Source organism: Danio aesculapii, chromosome 4, assembly GCF_903798145.1.
Source record: "Danio aesculapii chromosome 4, fDanAes4.1, whole genome shotgun sequence".
NCBI classification, from domain to species: domain Eukaryota; kingdom Metazoa; phylum Chordata; class Actinopteri; order Cypriniformes; family Danionidae; genus Danio; species Danio aesculapii.
In genome coordinates this window covers 41155464-41173950 of record NC_079438.1, presented here as the reverse complement: position 1 = coordinate 41173950, position 18487 = coordinate 41155464, and the positions used below count along the sequence as shown (strand labels likewise).

The following is an 18487-nucleotide window of genomic DNA, read 5'->3' as shown; positions in this document are numbered from 1 at the left end:
GTACAACCAGAGTTGGGTGTAACGCGTTCCACTGTAATACGTTACTGTAATCTAATTACATTTTTGAGGAACGCAGTAATGTAACGAATTACATTTTACATTTGTGTAATTTGATTACAGTTACTAAAGTCAATGTAATTGCGTTATTTACGTTACAAATATAATATTTAGAAGAAAAAAATGCTTCTTTTAAATCATGTTTTCCGCAATGACAACAGTTAATGAGCATGTGCTTTTAAATTGCTGGAGAGCGTGAGCTGAAATAGCTGCTGATGAGAGCGCCTGCTTCTTCAAGTGGAAATACAGACATTACTTGATTTCATTGAGCGTAAAAACAGAAATATTATTGTGAAATTCAGTCTATGTCCAGACTCTTTCGACTGCTTTTAACCCGACCGGTAACTTGTTCAAGCATTTGAAGAGAAAGCATTCTATGACAATACCCGTCACCAAGGAGGACACCGGCACCCAAAAACACGGTGACCCAGCTCAGCCTAAACAGGCTAAAATGGATTTTTCTGCAGGATCCGGAGTAAAGGTATCTTCTGAATGTGAAGGGAAGTGTACAGTAGCTGCTTATGGGGCAGTTCACATATCGCGTCATTCGCGCACATGTGCATAATGGGAGCTCAAATATGAAGCGCATATTGGCCGCGTTCGCATTTCCCAGGTGCACTAGTTGAAAACCATGTATCACGTGACAAGAACTGACCGATCAGATTCAAACTTTGTATGGAATATACACATTTCGGTAGACTACCTCAGACAAACACAGAACACCCAAACACTGCAGTGTTTTTTCATACTATGGATGTCAATGGTTACAGGTATACAACTTTCTTCATGTCCTTCTTTTTTGCGTTAAAAAAAAAGAAAAAGACAAACGGGTTTGGAACAAGTGAATGATGACAGAATTGTAACTTTTGGGCGAACTATCTCTTTTGCTCTTTTGAATATGTCAAGCTTCTGTGATCATCCCATTGTAATGTTTTTTAGTGAATATTAAATTCCTGTAAGAGCTGCAGTTTGTTTTGTATTTTTATAGGTATATTTTATATGTTTTAAAAGTAACTTCAAAGTAAAGTAATTAGTAATCTGACTACTTTTTACATTCAGTAAATGTAATGTAATCAGATTACAATTTTCGAGTAGTAATCAGTAATTTGTAATTGATTACTTTTTAAAAGTAACTTAACACAAGTGTAGTAATAAACAAATTATCCAATAGGCTTTAGTTTTCTACGCTATATTATACACCATCACAATGCACCACAATGTACACTGACGTTACAGTATTTATTACAGTTTATCAGTTTACTGTGGTACAGTATTCTGTAGCATTCATTAACAAAGAGTAGTACTCATTATACACTTTACAATGTGGTTCAAAAACATGTTTATTTTAAATTACTATAGTTTTTCCACCATGCGGATATCTTCCAGACATCACGAAATAACAGATGAAAGCATCCAAAAGCTTAAGGGGGAAAAATAGTTTCACAATTATAAATGTCTAGTTTTGTCGCAAGAGTTGCATTGCTTTTTTGTTCAGTGGATGAACTTGCCTTCAACAAACATTCACCACTGCTGCTCATCTCGATGTTCACTTTATGATTTATTTTGCCGAAATTCCAATAAAGACTTGGATTATTGCAAAACAAGACAGAGATTTCATTGCAGCATTTAAATGGCAGGGTACATTATTTATATGCTCCTAGATTTTGTATAAGTGGGGTGGTGTTTATATCTGATTTTTATATAACACATTAACATATTTATACACATAGCTAGGCCTGTATTTAATCGTTATTGGTGCTGTCAAACAAATAATCTCATTCAAAAAAAGTTTGTACACATGGATGTTCTAAAAAAATATTTGATACATGCCGCCATTTCTTCCATTCTTCAAACAGTTTCTTGATCTTTCTCCCTTTCATGAGCAAAAACTTTTGGAAGTCTATAAAAGCTGTTTGGTATTTCTTATTATTTAAACAACTATAAACAACATAAAACAGAAATATTTGTTGTGATAGCGATTCCTCTGTAGAAAAATCACTTCCTGCCCTCCATCTGAATTTTGAGCGTCATCAATGACGTCATGTGAAAACAACCTATAGAGTCCCCATCAATATACTAGGGTGTTAGGACCCATATAGACAGCAAGTTGAGCACCTCTTCCGGGAGTAATCTAGTTTTCCCATGTCATCTCCAAACTAGGTTCTAACCAGGCATAGCCCTGCTTAGCTTCAGTGGGCAACCATGTGAGAGCTACATAAAACTAACTTCCAGTAAACAGTTGTATGATGTTGTAAACAGATGTATGTCAAAGAGTCTTACAGGAAAACTTCGAAATCTTTAGTTGTAAGAGTGTCACTCTAGTGATCATTCCACTAAAATCTGAGTCATAGCAAATGTGAGCCATCACTATTATAGCTTTACTCATGCCAAAAAAGTTAAAAGGTTTACTGAAAAACTGGACAGTGCGCAACTGTCAATAATGGCATAGAGTCATTATGTAGAATATGACCAACAAAAATAAATGGAAAAGTGTGGAAATCTGTAGTGAGGCCTGATTTGAAAATGGTAGCTGGACTCTCATCTGTAGGGTGCAAAAGATGCCAGGTAATGCTGCATGACCCATGTGGCAAGCAGGGCAGGACCAAGTGTCATGAAAAAAAGAGTGAAGCCAGTGGCATAATGATTGCTAAAAAGCAAAACCTGTGCAGCACGTTAGGTTCTTTGATTAACAGAAAGTGTGATAATAGTGAAAGAAGATATAGATGAGCAATTCCAGCGTTATGGATGTGACATTTCCAGTAAAAACTCAAAACATAAATTCATATAGAAACTATATGTTAACATTATATTGAAACATCTGTTTCATTCATTCATTTTCTCTTCGGCTTAGTCCCTTTATTAATCTGAAGTAGCCACAGAAGAATGAACCGCCAACTTATCCAGCGCATGTTTTTACGCAGCGAATGCCCTTCCAGCTGCAACCCATCTCTGGGAAACATCACACTCATTCACACTCATACACAACCCAATTCAATTAAAGCACAGAGTTCAGGACCAGAAAAATATCAATCTGTAAACATGTTTTGTACTTTAAAGGAGGGAAATAAACATGCGTTACGGATGTAACCAAAAAAGTATGCGAGTTTACAGTATAAGACATACTTTGTAGAAATTCTGTGAATTAAACTGCACAACCCAAAAGAAATAATCCTCATCAACAGGAGAAGAGCTGCTCTCTACAGTACAAACATGATTGTGTTTATTTGATTAGATATTTTTGCATTTATGAGGAAAATGTTATGGATGTGACATCTCTTCATTATGGATGTGACAGATGTGAAATTGACACTTGTGTGACTTTGGTAAATCAAATACAATTGTTTGAAAACATTAACAGAGACATTTGAGTTTTTCTACATCGAGCAAATGTTTCCAGAGCTTGAGATATTGAGTATTTCTAAAGTACTGTAACATACAAGCCTCCACAAAAAACGGTTTCCATATTTTGTTGAAAACTTTTTTCATGGCAAGGTTGACATTTGCATGGAATTTCTCAGATATAGAGATGCTATCTTCAAAAGTTTCAAAAACACACATTTATTTACAACTTGAAGAGGCATCTTTGGATATCTTTCTTTTCTTTGCATCTAAAGTAAGCCTCTGCGCTGCTCGGGTCTATAGCATGCTTAGATGTTGGTTTTGAAGTGATTTGTTTTTCAAATGTTTCCTGAATTGTGGGCTGAACAGTAGCTCTTGATGTGGAGGGTCCTTTTCTGTTGGAGATACTGTTGCCCTAAAAAAAGTATTTGCCAACATGTAAAAATTTTGATATAGTTTTAGAACTGTGACTTTCCGTGATGTAAACTTTGATACTGGTTATCATCCAATGCCTAAAGCAGATAGAATGAGCTATTGGGGGAAGATCACTGCCGACTACCTGAAGGCAAAAGTTACACTGTCAATGTCCACAAGCAAAAGAATCAACTGACCATTGAGGAGAGTCAAGTACAAATGGCAGAAAGGAACAAAGATCCTTTTCAGCTACTATCTCTTGTTTAATCTATCCTTACCCTCAGGTGCTATGGTCATCACGAGGACAATTCTAGTAGTGCGTGCCACTGTTGCACTGTACCACTTGTGCCCTGCTTGCCACATACTCCCATCACGATCACAAGCTGAGGGCTGCTGGGGTGTGAAGGGCAAAGGAGGCATGTGGTAAGCAGTGTGCCAGTGAAGGACGAGATTGGAACAGCCCTGGAACATTTTATAGTGTTGTTTTGATATTGTTTATGAGGCAGTGCTCCGTGATCACTGCTGTTACTTGTGTTGTTTATTTAGGTGATCAAAGTTTATGTTTTTCTTTTGCCAGTTCCCATCGTCTCCTTGTCTTAACAATGAAATTGTTACAACCCCTTAAGGTTTTTGCATTTGTCTAAATTGCTTTTCCATTGATATTTCACGTAAGCATGTGATAGACTTCTTTGATTATTATGTTCATGCCTTTAGCAGATGACACTGTTCTTCAAATGTGCCTTTCACATCAACATGTTTTAAAGCTCACAATGTGAACTGTCAAAGATTAAAAAAAACGTTTAATCTCGAGTCTCAAGATGCCAGAGTTCTGTTTCATTTATTTGGGGTTGACTGTATTGTTCTTCATCACAAGAATGTATCCTGTATACGCCCAAGAGTCTGCTCTACGTTCTTACAAAAAAAACTGAAGTAAAAAACAACAACAATAACAACAATGTGAAGCAACACCTGCACGAGGTTACGTAAAAGGAAAACAATGAGTGAAGCCAGAGCTGGTACACTTTCAGAGTGGTTGGATCACTTTTGAACCATATTATTCTATTCAGAGATGTGCAGAGAGCTTTTCAGGATGTATTTTACATTACAAGGCTCAAAGCTCCACACTTGAGAGTACTGTTCCAGTAACAAATTAACGATACACATTTTTCAATTTTTTTTGAACAGCACACTTTCAATTATAAACTGTTTTCAGTAATGCTAGTTTATTTAATACATACGCATGCTTCAGTGAACCAAATTCATATTCAATTAATTCAATTACATCTCATTGATTAATCAAACTTATTTAAGTTTTTAGATGAATAATGAGTGTATTCTGCCCTATAGCAACCTCTGATTGGCAATTTCTCAAAGATGACCTATTTTCTGATATAAAATCAACATTGAGAATTTTGCATTCCTACTGTATACCAATAAATGTCCATGAATTGCACTTATTATTTTACTATTTAACTTCCACATGTGAGCATAGGTGTCTATTAAAAACAAACTATGCACCTAATTTAACTTTACTTTCAGGCTGTATATAGATAAAATCACATACAAAAAACACATATAAAACACCATTCTATCATATTTTGCAAGAAAAGCGTCTTGTGAACCCTTTTGTGTCTACTGCTGGTCTAAATCTGCTAGACTGCTGGGCGCAATCATTCAATCACAATGGCATGAACCATTATAGGGGTGGTCAAATGTATATTTGTATTATCTAATTTTTAATATTAATATTATTATTTAACAATAGAGGTCTGAGCAAACTATTTCCCACTAATTTTAAAGAGCTGACCCACCACACATCTTGTTTTGATGTCCTTTAGGGGGGAACAAGTGTTATATACAGGGGTCAAACTCACTTGTAATTTCCATCCTATTTATAAACCATGCGGATACAAACACAAAGAATACATTCACTTTTTTAAGACATGCATTCAAAAATAAAGCTTACATCCTGTTTACTTACTGTGAAAAGATAAACCCTCAAAAACAGCTGTAGATAAAACAATCATCCTTGAAACTGAGGTTAAATTCCAGATCGCCGAAAAGTCCAGGACAACTAAGGAGTTGTAAATGAAGCTTAATGCTGAATGAACATGGTGAAGACTGCAGAGCGCACTGTTCTCCCTATATGTTAAACTTGGATTTCTGTGCTGTTCGGGATGAGCAACAAGTGCTCCCACAACAGGACAGGAAGAGGGACCCCCTCCTTTGAATGAGGACCACTTCCTGTCTGTTTTCCCATGGCGATTAGCTATTGATGTCACCAGGAGGAGGAAATCGATTCACTCTCACTGTGCTTCCAGGAATTGAGAAGTGGCAAGCAGATTGCCTTCATCTTTCTTTCTTTATCACTGCTGCACTGCACAGTGGTACTGAATGTATTTGTAAGTTTTGCCCTGACAGATTGCCTTTCTCAGTGAAAAAAGAAAGATGGAAACTACAGACTCATTGATCAACCATATAATTGGCCATTTCTTGCCATGTGTTAATCTGGGATTAAATTATCTCACCCTTTTTTTGCTGTTGTTGGGTCATTCAAAGTAGCTCCATACATACTGTACAGTACAACATTATGTCATTCGTTCAAAATTCAGCTCTTCAATTCATGCAAATTAAGCATAAAATACATTCATAAATGAGCTGGAACATGTGTGGTTAGGACACTTTGTCGCACTGTATATTCAAGGTTAAAGTAAGAGTGAAATAAAAATGTACCTCTCACAGAGACAGAGAAAGACAGTTGACGGGGAAACCACGCTTTCACACACACAAGACAGAACCACTCAAACGCAGACAACCCAGCAGCGTTCCATCACACACACACGCGCACGCACACACGCGCACACACACACACACACACACACACACACACACACACACACACACACACACACACAAACATACATACAGAATACCTCAAAAGACACTTTCCATATAAACAGCATTTGCAGCCTGACATATGACAGGCAGACATTAAACAAGAGAATGCATAAACCTTTGAAGCTATATTTGTAAGGATTTTCTTCTCAATAATACCATGACTTTTATACTAAGATAATGAAAAACATATTATTCAAGTGTTACATTTCCACTTGGTGGCTCCTATGGTGTTTGGAGTGGTTGTTCTGGGTGATGTCCATGTGGATACTAGGTAGATGCCAGTCTGTGGCTGCTTTGCACCTTCTAAGGTGATTGGTATTGTTAGGATGTTTTAACTAGGTGATGTATAGGTGGCTGGTTGGGGCTTATTAAAGTCAGCAGTGATTACTGGAATCTGATTGTTAAAATAGGGATCTTCTGTGGGAAAAAAAGTTGAGAGTCGCAGTTCTAAGTGTGTACTCACACTAGGCTATACGGACCATGCCCAGGCGTGTATTACTCAAATTTTCCGGTTCGATTTACAAATGAGCGTGCTTCGTGCCACACCCGGTTTGGTTGGGCGGCCCTGGCCCGGTTGGAAGAGGTGGGCCAGAGCACAATTCAAATGGACTCTGGAGGAGCATGCATGTAATGCGTGTGTGTGAGCACAAAACTGAATATGAGAAGTTACAGTACTTTTATTTGGATTTATTAATCATTCTTACTTTTCAATGAAGGTGAACTGTCATAGTTTATCAAAGATGCAACCCCTCCTCTGACCGTCAGCTGCCATCTTCAGCTTCATTCTTAATACGAGCAACGTGATAGGGCTGGGCGATATAGCCAAAATGCAATCTCGCTAATTATTTTCCATATTCAACAATAACATTTTATACTTCGATATAAGTTGTTAATGCTTCCAGGTTTAAAAGAGTGCCCCAACAATGAAGCCACAAAAATTATAATAAGTAAAATATTTTATACTCTTTATACTCATATATTATTATTAGACTATATCGCCTAATACTACCCCTACCCCCAAACCCAACCCTTCATGTACCTGTGGCAAATTTTGAATGTAAAATACCCCGTTAAGTATGACTTTTTTAACAGCTTTGATTTAAATTATATTATTTCATTATACACATTTTTAAACCACCAAAAACCCGTACACACATATCCACACACAAAATGTTTGTGAGATTTGACAACCACATCCTATATCATAAAAAAAACTTCTACCTTTTTCAATATATTTACTATTCTCAATGCATAATACTTTAACATTCAAATGTCCTCACAAGCCTTTTTAAAATGGATTTTTATCACCTTCATTGATATGTCATGAATTGTTTTTCAAATTGAGGTTGTCCCCAAATGTTCCCAAAGGGAAGATTTGTATGATTTAGGTCACTTCTTGGTACAAAATATGTCCCTGAAGTATAAGAAAGTAAACACACACCAGGGTAGCCCAAGGAAACCCCTGACTGAGAACAGAGTGTTCCTCTACTGCATTTCACTTACTCTCATAGCTAGATTAATTATTCATCCAAGCCCTTAAACCATCCTCCCTCTCTCTCTCTCTCTCTCTTATGAATGGAGCATGAAAACTGAGATTTGGAGTAAATGTGTATGAGTTGTACAGGAAGAGGATAGCTTGCCCATACACTGACCTGTGTGTTAACGTCCATGTCGGCCTCCAGAAGCACTTGAACTGTAGCATGATGGCCATTACGGGCAGCCAGGTGTAGAGGTGTGTGCTTCCGTGTATTACAGCTCATTAGATTAGGGTGAGCCGTCAGTAGCATGCGGACCACCTGTAGGCGACCGTAGAGGGCGGCCAGGTCCAGCGGCGTTTCTCCTCGACTGTTCCTCATGCTGGGGTCTGTCAGCTCCTGCAACAAAACACGGACCACCTCGGAGTGACCGTACTGAGCTGCACAGTGTAGGGCTGTCTCCTTCTCAAGGTTCTACATTAGAGAGAGAGACACAGAGAGACAGCATGTTACTGTAACAGAAATTCACTATGAAGCATTCATTATCAAAACATGAGCTGTCATTCAACTGTCTGTCAATCACACACTGCCCTAAACAAGGCCCATAATGCATTGCAATGGCCCTCAGGCTATTGCCATGATTTTTTTTAGCACACAGCACAGCAGCACAGATACACACCCTGACCGTATCCCTCAATCACATCAATGTAATTTAATGATTTATTGGTGAAAAATAATAGACACATTTCTTAAAGTTGAATCATCTGAATGAACAAGCAAATTCATGCTGTCGTCATGTTGTAATGACACTGGAATAAGGGCAATGTTTAAGTATGAGTTTCACATTACAGTGCTAGAATGTTGTGTGCATTTACCATGGTGTTTACTTGAACAATGTGGATGTTAAAAGTCCTTGTGAAATTATAATGTACAATGTTTACTTTGCTAGTGTACATTGTTATTATTCAGGTGAACATTTGATCTGTGCAAGTTAATCCACTGAAAAAAAATGTTTGTTTTGGTAATCTTCAATCAATAGTAATAATAGTACCTGGTTAGACCCAATTTTGCCTTCAGAACTGCCTTAATTCTGTGTGGCATGGATTCAACAAGGTACTGGAAATATTCCTCAGGGATTCTAGTCCATGTTAATATGATAGCATCACGCAGTTGCTGCAGATTTGTCGGCTGTCATAAAATGATGGACATGGTCAGCAACAATGCTCAGGTAGGCTGTGGTGTTGACACAATGCTCAATTGGTACTAATGGGCCCAAAGTGTACCAAGAAAATATGCCCCAAAACATTACACCACCACCACCAACCTGAACCGTTTATACAAGGCAGGATGGATAAATGCTTTCAGAGATGCTCTTCTGCATACCTCAGTTGTAACGAGTGGATATTTGAGTTATTGTACTGTTGCTTTTTCTATCTGCTCGAACCATCTGGCCATTCTCCTCTAACCTCTGGCGTCAACAGGGCATTTGCGCCCACAGAACTGTCGCTCACTGGATATTTTCGCTTTTTCGGACCATTCTCTGTAAACCCTAAAGATGGTTGTGCCTGAAAATCCCAGTATATCAGCAGTTTCTGAAATACTCAGACCAGCCCGTCTGGCATCAACAACCAAGCCACATTCATAGTCACTTAAATCACCTTTCTTCCCCATTCTGATGCTCGGTTTAAACTGCAGCAGATAGTCTTGACCATGTCTACATGCCTAAATGCATTGAGTTGCTGTCATGTAATTGGCTCATTAGAAATTTGCGTTAATGAGCAGTTGGGCAGGTGTACCTAATAAAGTGACCAGTGAGTGTAGATAACAATAAAGATAGAGTTGTAAAAAAAACAATCTAAATGTAAAACAACAAACCACATCTATAGCAATAAAGATATGCATATGCAAAGGATATGGAAAGGAAACAATATATTAGTAGCATATCTGCTGGTTACAAGGTGGTAATTCCAAATGAAAAGTATAAACTACAAATTAACAGATCATTAATATTCGTCAGTGTGAATGCAAGTTGTCAGAGTTGAATACAGTTGTTATTATTAGTTGTTATCATCACAATGCTGGTATGCACAATGCACAATAATAGAATATTGTGTTTGATTACTGTGGTGATACTACTGTAGAATGTTGTGCCTGCTGTCCATGAGTTGCAAGAATGTTGGTGATGGTTACCAAGATGTTGCTGGAATGCTGTCTGTTACCATGGTGTTGCTAGAATGTTGTGTCTGGTAACCACTTTGTTGTTAGAATGTTGTGTCTGCTACAGAGGTGTTGCCAGAACGCTAGAAACAGTGTGCCATTATTTGGCTACACACATACAAAACACAGTGCAAACATATGCAAAAACTGTATATAATGACTATGGCTGCAAAGTAAATCTTATGATGTTTATAATGAGATAATTCATAAATCGTGGACACACTCGGCAAAATCCTGCCATTTCCAACTGTTTTAATCACAATGTCTCAGATTTGTCTCTGCATTCATAAACTAAACTAAAATAAATAAATAAAACTCCAACATGACAAATAATTGACACTATTCATTCATCTCCACATTTCACTGAAATTGGGCTTTGCTTTTCCCCCCCCTTATCTCAAATTTGATGGGGAATGTTGTTTATTTTGGTGGCACTTTTGCCACAGGCCGTCTGTTAATTTATAACCCCACCTCCTAAGATTTAATTTATTCACCCAATTAAAAAGAAATTAGATATTGTAAGTCTTTCAGTCTTCAGATCATTTAGAATCTCAGCTCTTCTTCAGGTGCACAAATGGTGTAAGACAAGTTAAAAGTTTTAACAAGTAAACCTTCAAGGCTAACATGTATTTCATTCACCTGACCCAAACAGGCCATAACCTGCAATATAACTCAACAGTGCCCTCTGTTGGCAATATCGCACACCACATTCTATCTTTCCACTACAGTACACGTGTTTGTGTGCTTGTTTTAGAGGAGTGCTCCTACAAACGAGTCAGAAATAAGCATTTATGTCTGTAACATGAAGGCAAACGAAGCATTCATGCAAGGTCTGTCAATAAACAAGAGAACTGCAGCAAGCGGCCGCTTTAACCGCAATGACTTATTTCAGGCAAATGGGTTCCTTAATTAGCCAGACATGATTGAAAATGATGATAAGAGACTCCCAGTCCCTGAAGCAGCACAAAGAAACAGACCTGATACTGCAAGGAGATATCTCTAGCGCTCTCTCATACTCTTTAATCTCCCTTTTTTCAGCCTTGAACGGCAAACACACACAGTAATTTCCTGCATCTATGTGCCGAGCCTCCATCATACATCTGTATGTCAGCCAGAAAGAGCGATATCCAGAGAGACAGTAGGCCGATTTCCCACTGTTTACACCCTATTGGTTAATATCCAAGATGGGCTGTCATGATAAAACAACAGAAGAAGCGGCTTTCGCATTCAATAAATGAAATGACACACAATGGTGAAGGCGTATCTAGCGAACAGCACTTTAAATGACACAAAACACATCATTAAAGTAAAACAAGACAAACGGGCTCAACAAAAGTGCTTTGTTCATTGATGAGGACCTATGAGTCTCGTCTCATACAGCGGATCACTAAAGCAGATGTAGAAACAGACAGTGAAAGCCCCCAGGGGGGATTGAGAAGGTGTGGAGGAGCACATTAGTCTCGGCTAGCCTGTACAATCCTGTGCTGTTTAATGTGGATTCAGTCTCTGAGCCGATATTGTAGAATTAAAGGAGCATTCTGGGTTAGATATGTTCAGCTCAGACAGCTCAGACTGCATTTGTGGCATACTGTTAACTGGCAAAATAAAATAAAATAAAATTTAATTTAATAAAATTAAATTAAATTAAACATTTATTTAAAAAAAATAGATGTTATGTGTGAAATTTAAAATGAAGGTAAATATTTAAAAATGTTTGAATTTAAAAGTGTTTAAAGTTTTTTAGCACTTGCATTATTCCAAATGTTCAGGGCTAGAATTGTTAAAGGGCACCTATTATACCCCTTTTTCAAGATTTAGGATCAGTCTTTTGTGTCTCCAGAATGTGTCTGTAAAGTTTCAGCTCAAAACACCCATCAGATTATTTATTATACCTTTCAGAATACTGGAATTTCTGCTCTGGACACCATGTAGCTGTTTTTGTTGCCTGTGCCTTTATAATGCTAGTTCTTCCCACCAGCCATTCCCATGTGCTGGTCAGAGTGTGCCTCAATCTCCACCTCGGCTGTATCAGATAAACAGCACAGTGACAGACATGAAGGAAGCAGATTTCACGTAACGTTTGTGAGAAATACTACAGTAAGAACTTGCCCAATGATTATTTGATGTATTTGTTGTGGAGTTAATTCAAGCCTTTCTGCAAAGTCGTTACAAAATTCATGCGCACACACACACACACAGACACACGCACACACACAGCAGACACACACACACGTACACGTTTAATTTTGCACAGCAAATGTGACAGGATACACGTTAATATCCACTGCTGTGTGGATATCCGTTCTGTTAATGTACAAAATAAACCTGATTTAATTTCCACAAACCGAGATTGAAGCGTCTTTTATAATTGTACTGACATGCGGCTGTGGTAATAAAGTTAAGACGGTAAAATTGCTGTAATTTATTACAAACGTGCACTGTTTTAAAAAACTTGTAAAACTCATTCTTGATCACAGATCTTTTAATCCCAGTTGGTTTGCACACTTCATGTCTTGCTGATATGATTGTATGTGTTACTATGGAGACATGTAAATACTCAGCTGTCAATCAATTCGATGGGCGATCCTATTTTAACGTCAGGAAATTAAAAAAAAGAGACCTATTGTGTTTCTATCAATCCAATATGACTGTGGAAACACTATACCTACACACAGCTCTTTCCAAACAGCTTACAAAAGATGTTTTTCATCATAGGTGCCCTTTAAGCTCAATAAGCAGCATTTGCGAGTAAAATAAGTAAAATAAAAATTGTCACATTTTAATAAAGTAAAATTGGTTAATGTTACTGTATTTACTAACATGAACTAATAATGAACAATATTTGTGAAGCATTTATTAATCATAGTTTAACATTTAGCTTATTAACATTAAATAATGGACTGTAAGTTAACAAAAACAAACTAATGGCATTGTTTTTATTAACAAGCATGAACAAAGAAGAATAAATACTATAATACATGTATTGTTCATTATTTGTTCATGTTAATAAATACATTTATAAACATGAACAAATGGAAGCTTTTGTAGTGTTACAAATAAAATAATAAAAAAGCTAATTATCTACACTACCGGTCAAAAGTTTGGGGTTAACTTTTGCTTTCTTATCGTGTGTAGATTTAAATCAAATTATTACTCCAGTCATTATTGCTTTTATTACTATTACCATTAATAATAATAAAAATGATAATAATACTAACAACAACAACAACAACAATAATAATAATAATAATAATAATCATAATAATAATAAATATTAGAGTGCATAGAGTGAATTTTTGAAGGATCATGTGACTCTGAAGACTGGAGTAATGAAGCTGAAAATTTATCTTTAAAATCACTGGAATAAATGATTAAATTAAATGATAAACTACTTTTGAACAGTTATTTTATAGTGCAATAACATTTCATAATTTTATAATTTGTACTGTATTTATGATGAAATAAATGCAGCCTTGGTGAGCAGGATGAGCTTATTTAGAAAAATTTAAAAATCCTACTGATACCAAACTTTTGACCAAAAAAAGCACTTGTATTAATTCTTCTCACACAGAAAAGTTTTTTTTTCCAAACTGAAATCATATTAGGCGTCACAGTGGCGCTGCGGGTAGCATGATCGCCTCACAGCAAGAAGGTCGCTGGTTGGCGTTTCTGTGTGGAGTTTGCATGTTCTCCCCATGTTCGCGTGGGTTTCCTCCGGGTGCTCCGGTTTCCCCCACAGTCCAAAGACATGTGCACAGTGTATGTGTGTGAATAAGTGTGTGTGGATGTCCTTCAGTGATAGGTTGCGGCTGGAAGGGCATCCGCTGTATAAAACATATGCTGGATAAATTGGCGGTTCATTCCACTGTAGCAACCCCAGATTAATAAAAAGACTAAGCTGAAAAAAATTGAATAAATGAATGAAATCATGTTGGTATGAATATCATTTACATCTTATTTATTAATAATCAACATTATGCCCACAATATTCCTTTACATAAATTAATATCGACATACCTTTATTCTACTCCTTTGCATATAATTCCCTTTAGACACCGTGTCATTCCCCAGCTTGGTCCAGTGATGACCACTGGACTATAAACACATGGTTCAACTTATGCTCACATACGCTTGACAGGAAGTGACCTCATATCAGTGACCTGTACTAAAGAGAGCTGAGTGAGAGTGTTAACACAGCAGATCTGACACCGGTGTGTGTGTGTGTGTGTGTGTGTGTGTGTGTGTGTGTGTGTGTGTGTGTGTGTGTGTGTGTGTGTGTGTGTGTGTGTGTAGTGTGTGGTGTGTGCGTGTGTGTGTGTGTGTGTGTGTGTGTGTGTGTGTGAGGAAGAAATGGAGGAATTCAGAGGGCCGTCTCTTGTGGGCTCAGAGGAGCTGAGAGTCAGAGAAAATGGTGTAACCTTTCATCCTCACAGCCAGAAAAAAAAACATTCCAGCGTTACGCAGAAAACTAGTCATTTTCTCACACTCCCTAAATAAATAAAAAGTGCTAGCTGTCTTATTGTTCTTACAGTTTTTACATAGCAGTTTTAAATATATTAATACAATATGCATTCGTTTAAATACAAGTATATCTTGAAGTGATCAAAAGTGACAGTGTGAAGAAAAAAACTATTTCAATTTCAATTAAAAGTTGTTCATCCTGAAACAATCTTGAAAACTGGTTTCCACAAAATATGAATAATGTTTCACAAAATCATTGTTGTAGCATGGCATACCACAGCTGCCAAAAAATAAATGAATTAATGAAACCGAGAAATGAACAAAATAATAAATGCATGAATATAAACTGCACTGAACAAAAAAAAACGTAAATATTAATGTTTTAAAAATAATTGAAATATTATTTTTACTGTAATTTCTATATTTGTGTATAACCAATTTTATTTTTTCAATATTTACATTCTTATAATGTTTCAAGTGAATTAACTATAACTGCACACAAAGTATATAGGTACACACACACACTTTTAAATAAAATAATTAATAAAATAAAATAAAATACACTTATGAAATTAAATAAATGTTCTTAAAAACATCAAATAAATAATATTTTACATGAAAAAGTGAACATAAGTACTTTTTATCATTTAATTATATGTTTGCTTATTTATTTACTTGCAGTTTTGGAATTTTGGCATTCCAGACACAATATTGCTGTTTTATTTTTATGTTTTTATTTTGGTGAGAATAAGACATTTCTTTCAAAACATTTCAAATATATTACTAACGCCAAACATTTAAATAAAATGATTAAATATTAAATGAATTTTAATATCCCACCTTTTCCAGTGATGGGTTGTGGCTGGAAGGGCATCAGCTGTGTAAAAACATATGCTGGATAAGTTGGCGGTTCATTCCGTTGTGGCGACCCCAGATTAATAAAGGGACTAAGCCGAAAAGAAAATGAATGAATGAATGAATTAATAATATCCCACCAGTGAATAACCATAACCTGATTTATTTGCCTTTTCCCCAAAAGACAACATCCCTAAACACAGCAAATCAAGTTTCACCAGAAAAGTAGATTGCAATCAACACACAAACCCTAATATGATAATACTTTTATTCAATTAAATCACCACTGTAATAAGTCAATAAAGCCACAAATGAATACATCAGCAGCCTCTTTATATGTATATACAACAAAACTCACTCTACTGCACTGATTAGCATCCATAACTGTCTTTTAAGCTCTAATACAAAAAGTAATACGAGCTTGAAAAGTCACAAGGATGAGTAAATGATGCCAGAACTTCTTCATTTGTGGCTGAATTATCCTTTCAAGAAGCTCTCGCTTAGCTGAATGACATGAGTAAGTGCTCTTCAAGTAAATTAGCACAGACTTCCCTTAATACACGGTCATATGCTGTAAAATGGGCCTGTCATAGGCTGTCATGTTCTTCTCTCTGAGGATGGAGATTTCGGAATGACAAATCACCCGCAGGTACGTTTGACGTGCATTTTTTTCAGTATGAACACGCCAGAGAAGCGCTGAGCGTTCAGATTGATTTTATGTCTTTCCAGATGAAAGAATGATGAATGGAGCCTCTCTGCATTTATTGCATTTACAAATCTGGACGACGCACTGGTTCATACATTAGATATGCACAACAAAATCTATAAAACGGCACAGAAATGCAAAAAAAAACTTTGTGACATCTCTTATCTTAGAGGGTTTACAAGCCTTGCTTGTGTTTGTGTCAGCATAAAAACTATAAAACACTTAGCTTTAAGTGATGGGGCTATAAACAGAATCTATATAGCAGCGCTGAAATAATAGCATAGCCTCTGACACCAAATATATGAGTATTATGTTCGGATATGAGTAATGTCCAAGTCATAAAGAGCTCAGCATCCCACACTGCAGTGTAATATATGCCATAATGCCTGTGCCACCGGCTGCATGTTTGTGCATCACCGCTTTTGCATTGCTTATAGTTCTTAAAGTACTGCACAAATTCAGATGTCAATGGAGAGAAATTCGAGTAAAAAGTTACTGTTGTTTGTTATCAACTAGTTAGCACTACTAACTAGTTATCACTATTAATCAATTAGAGTTGTGCAGTGTGTATAAAAGAGTTAATAAAGCCCACTTTTACTGATTTCATGAATTTAATAGTTTTAGTTCACCACAAATGAAAATTCTGTTCTCCTTAACTCCTGTTGTCCCTCATGTTGATCCATAAGACATTTGTTCATTGTTTTGTAATCAAATCTAAAGATTTCTGTCCCATCATTGAAAGTCTATTTCTTCCAAAACACTCCAAAAAGATACTATGTGTTTTAAAAAATAAATCCAAATAAATTCAGAGGTTTAATCCAAACCGGAACGGAATTAATTTAGGCTTTTATCCGCATTTTGACATTAAGCGCACATTATTAACCAGATTATGCTTAATGTCCCAACAAAATGGGCCTGTAAACATGTTCTTTTTAGGGGTAAGGTCATAAACACAGCTGGATTTTTGTGCTTTAAACTAAATTATTAGCCCTCCTGTGAAATGTTGAAATGTGAAGTGCTGTTTAAGGGAGAGAAGATTTTCAACACATTTTTAAACACAATAGTTTCTTTTGTCTTTGTAATAATGACATTACATAATATTTTACCTGTTATTCTGCAAGATACTAGTATTCAAGTACTAGTATTTATAAAGAGCAATTTAAAGTCTTAACTATTACTTAGGTTAACTAGGCAAGTTACTGTAGGTTAATAGGGCAAGTCATCTATTAAGTAAATAAATCTATTAACAGTGGTTTGTTCTGTAGCAAATTGGGAAAAAACTAATCTTAAAGGGAAAGTTGACTTAAAAATTAAAATTATGTCATCATTTACTCACCTTTCATTTGTCACAAACCTGTTTCAGTTTCTTTCGTTCTCTTATAAGTTATTTATAAGTTCTCATGAACACTTGATGATAATAATTGCGAAACCAACATCACTACTTGCTATACACTTTTATACACATATACACTTATTTAACAACACACTTTACATGCCAATTTGCACATAACAGCTGCACATATAACGTTGTATATAGTAATAAACATGTACATACACTTGTCAATCTGTATATTTGCACTCACTACTTACTTCTATTTTTTAAAATATATTTATTATCTGTTTTTTGTCCTGTCTCTGTAATGCTGTTGCACTGTAGAAGCTCTGTCACGAAAACAAATTCCTAGTATGTGTGAACATACCTGGCAATAAAGCTCTTTCTGATTCTGATTCTGATTTTTTTAAATGTTGGAAACCTGTAACCATTGACTCCTCTGGTACTTTTTTTCCTATTATGGGAGTCAATGGTTACAGGTTTCCAACATTTAAAAAAATAACTTATAAGAGAACGAAACAAACTGAAACAGGTTTGGGACAAATGAAGGGTGAGTAAATGATGACATAAGCTTTTAAGCTCTGATACATAAAGTAATACGAGCTTGAAAAGACCCAAAGATGAGTAAATGATGCCAGAACTTCTTCATTTGTGGCTGAATTATCCTTTCAATAACTTATTTTGTGTTCATATAAGAAAAATAAGCTCATAAAGGGTTGATAGGGTACAGTA

General features: G+C 36.2%; 1 protein-coding gene across 5 annotated transcripts in view; it reads right to left on the bottom strand.

The window, feature by feature from the left end:
* anks1b (ankyrin repeat and sterile alpha motif domain containing 1B) overlaps positions 1-18487 on the bottom strand; it is a 312589-nt gene that overhangs the window by 217460 nt on the left and 76642 nt on the right. For 4 of the 5 annotated variants that reach the window (XM_056455663.1, XM_056455662.1, XM_056455665.1 and 1 more), the window contains exon 4: positions 8361-8657. In XM_056455663.1, coding sequence (XP_056311638.1) covers positions 8361-8657 — 297 coding nt within the window. Of the gene's footprint in view, positions 1-5791; positions 5971-8360; positions 8658-18487 lie in introns of those variants that run through there. The other variant, XM_056455666.1, reaches the window with a different exon arrangement.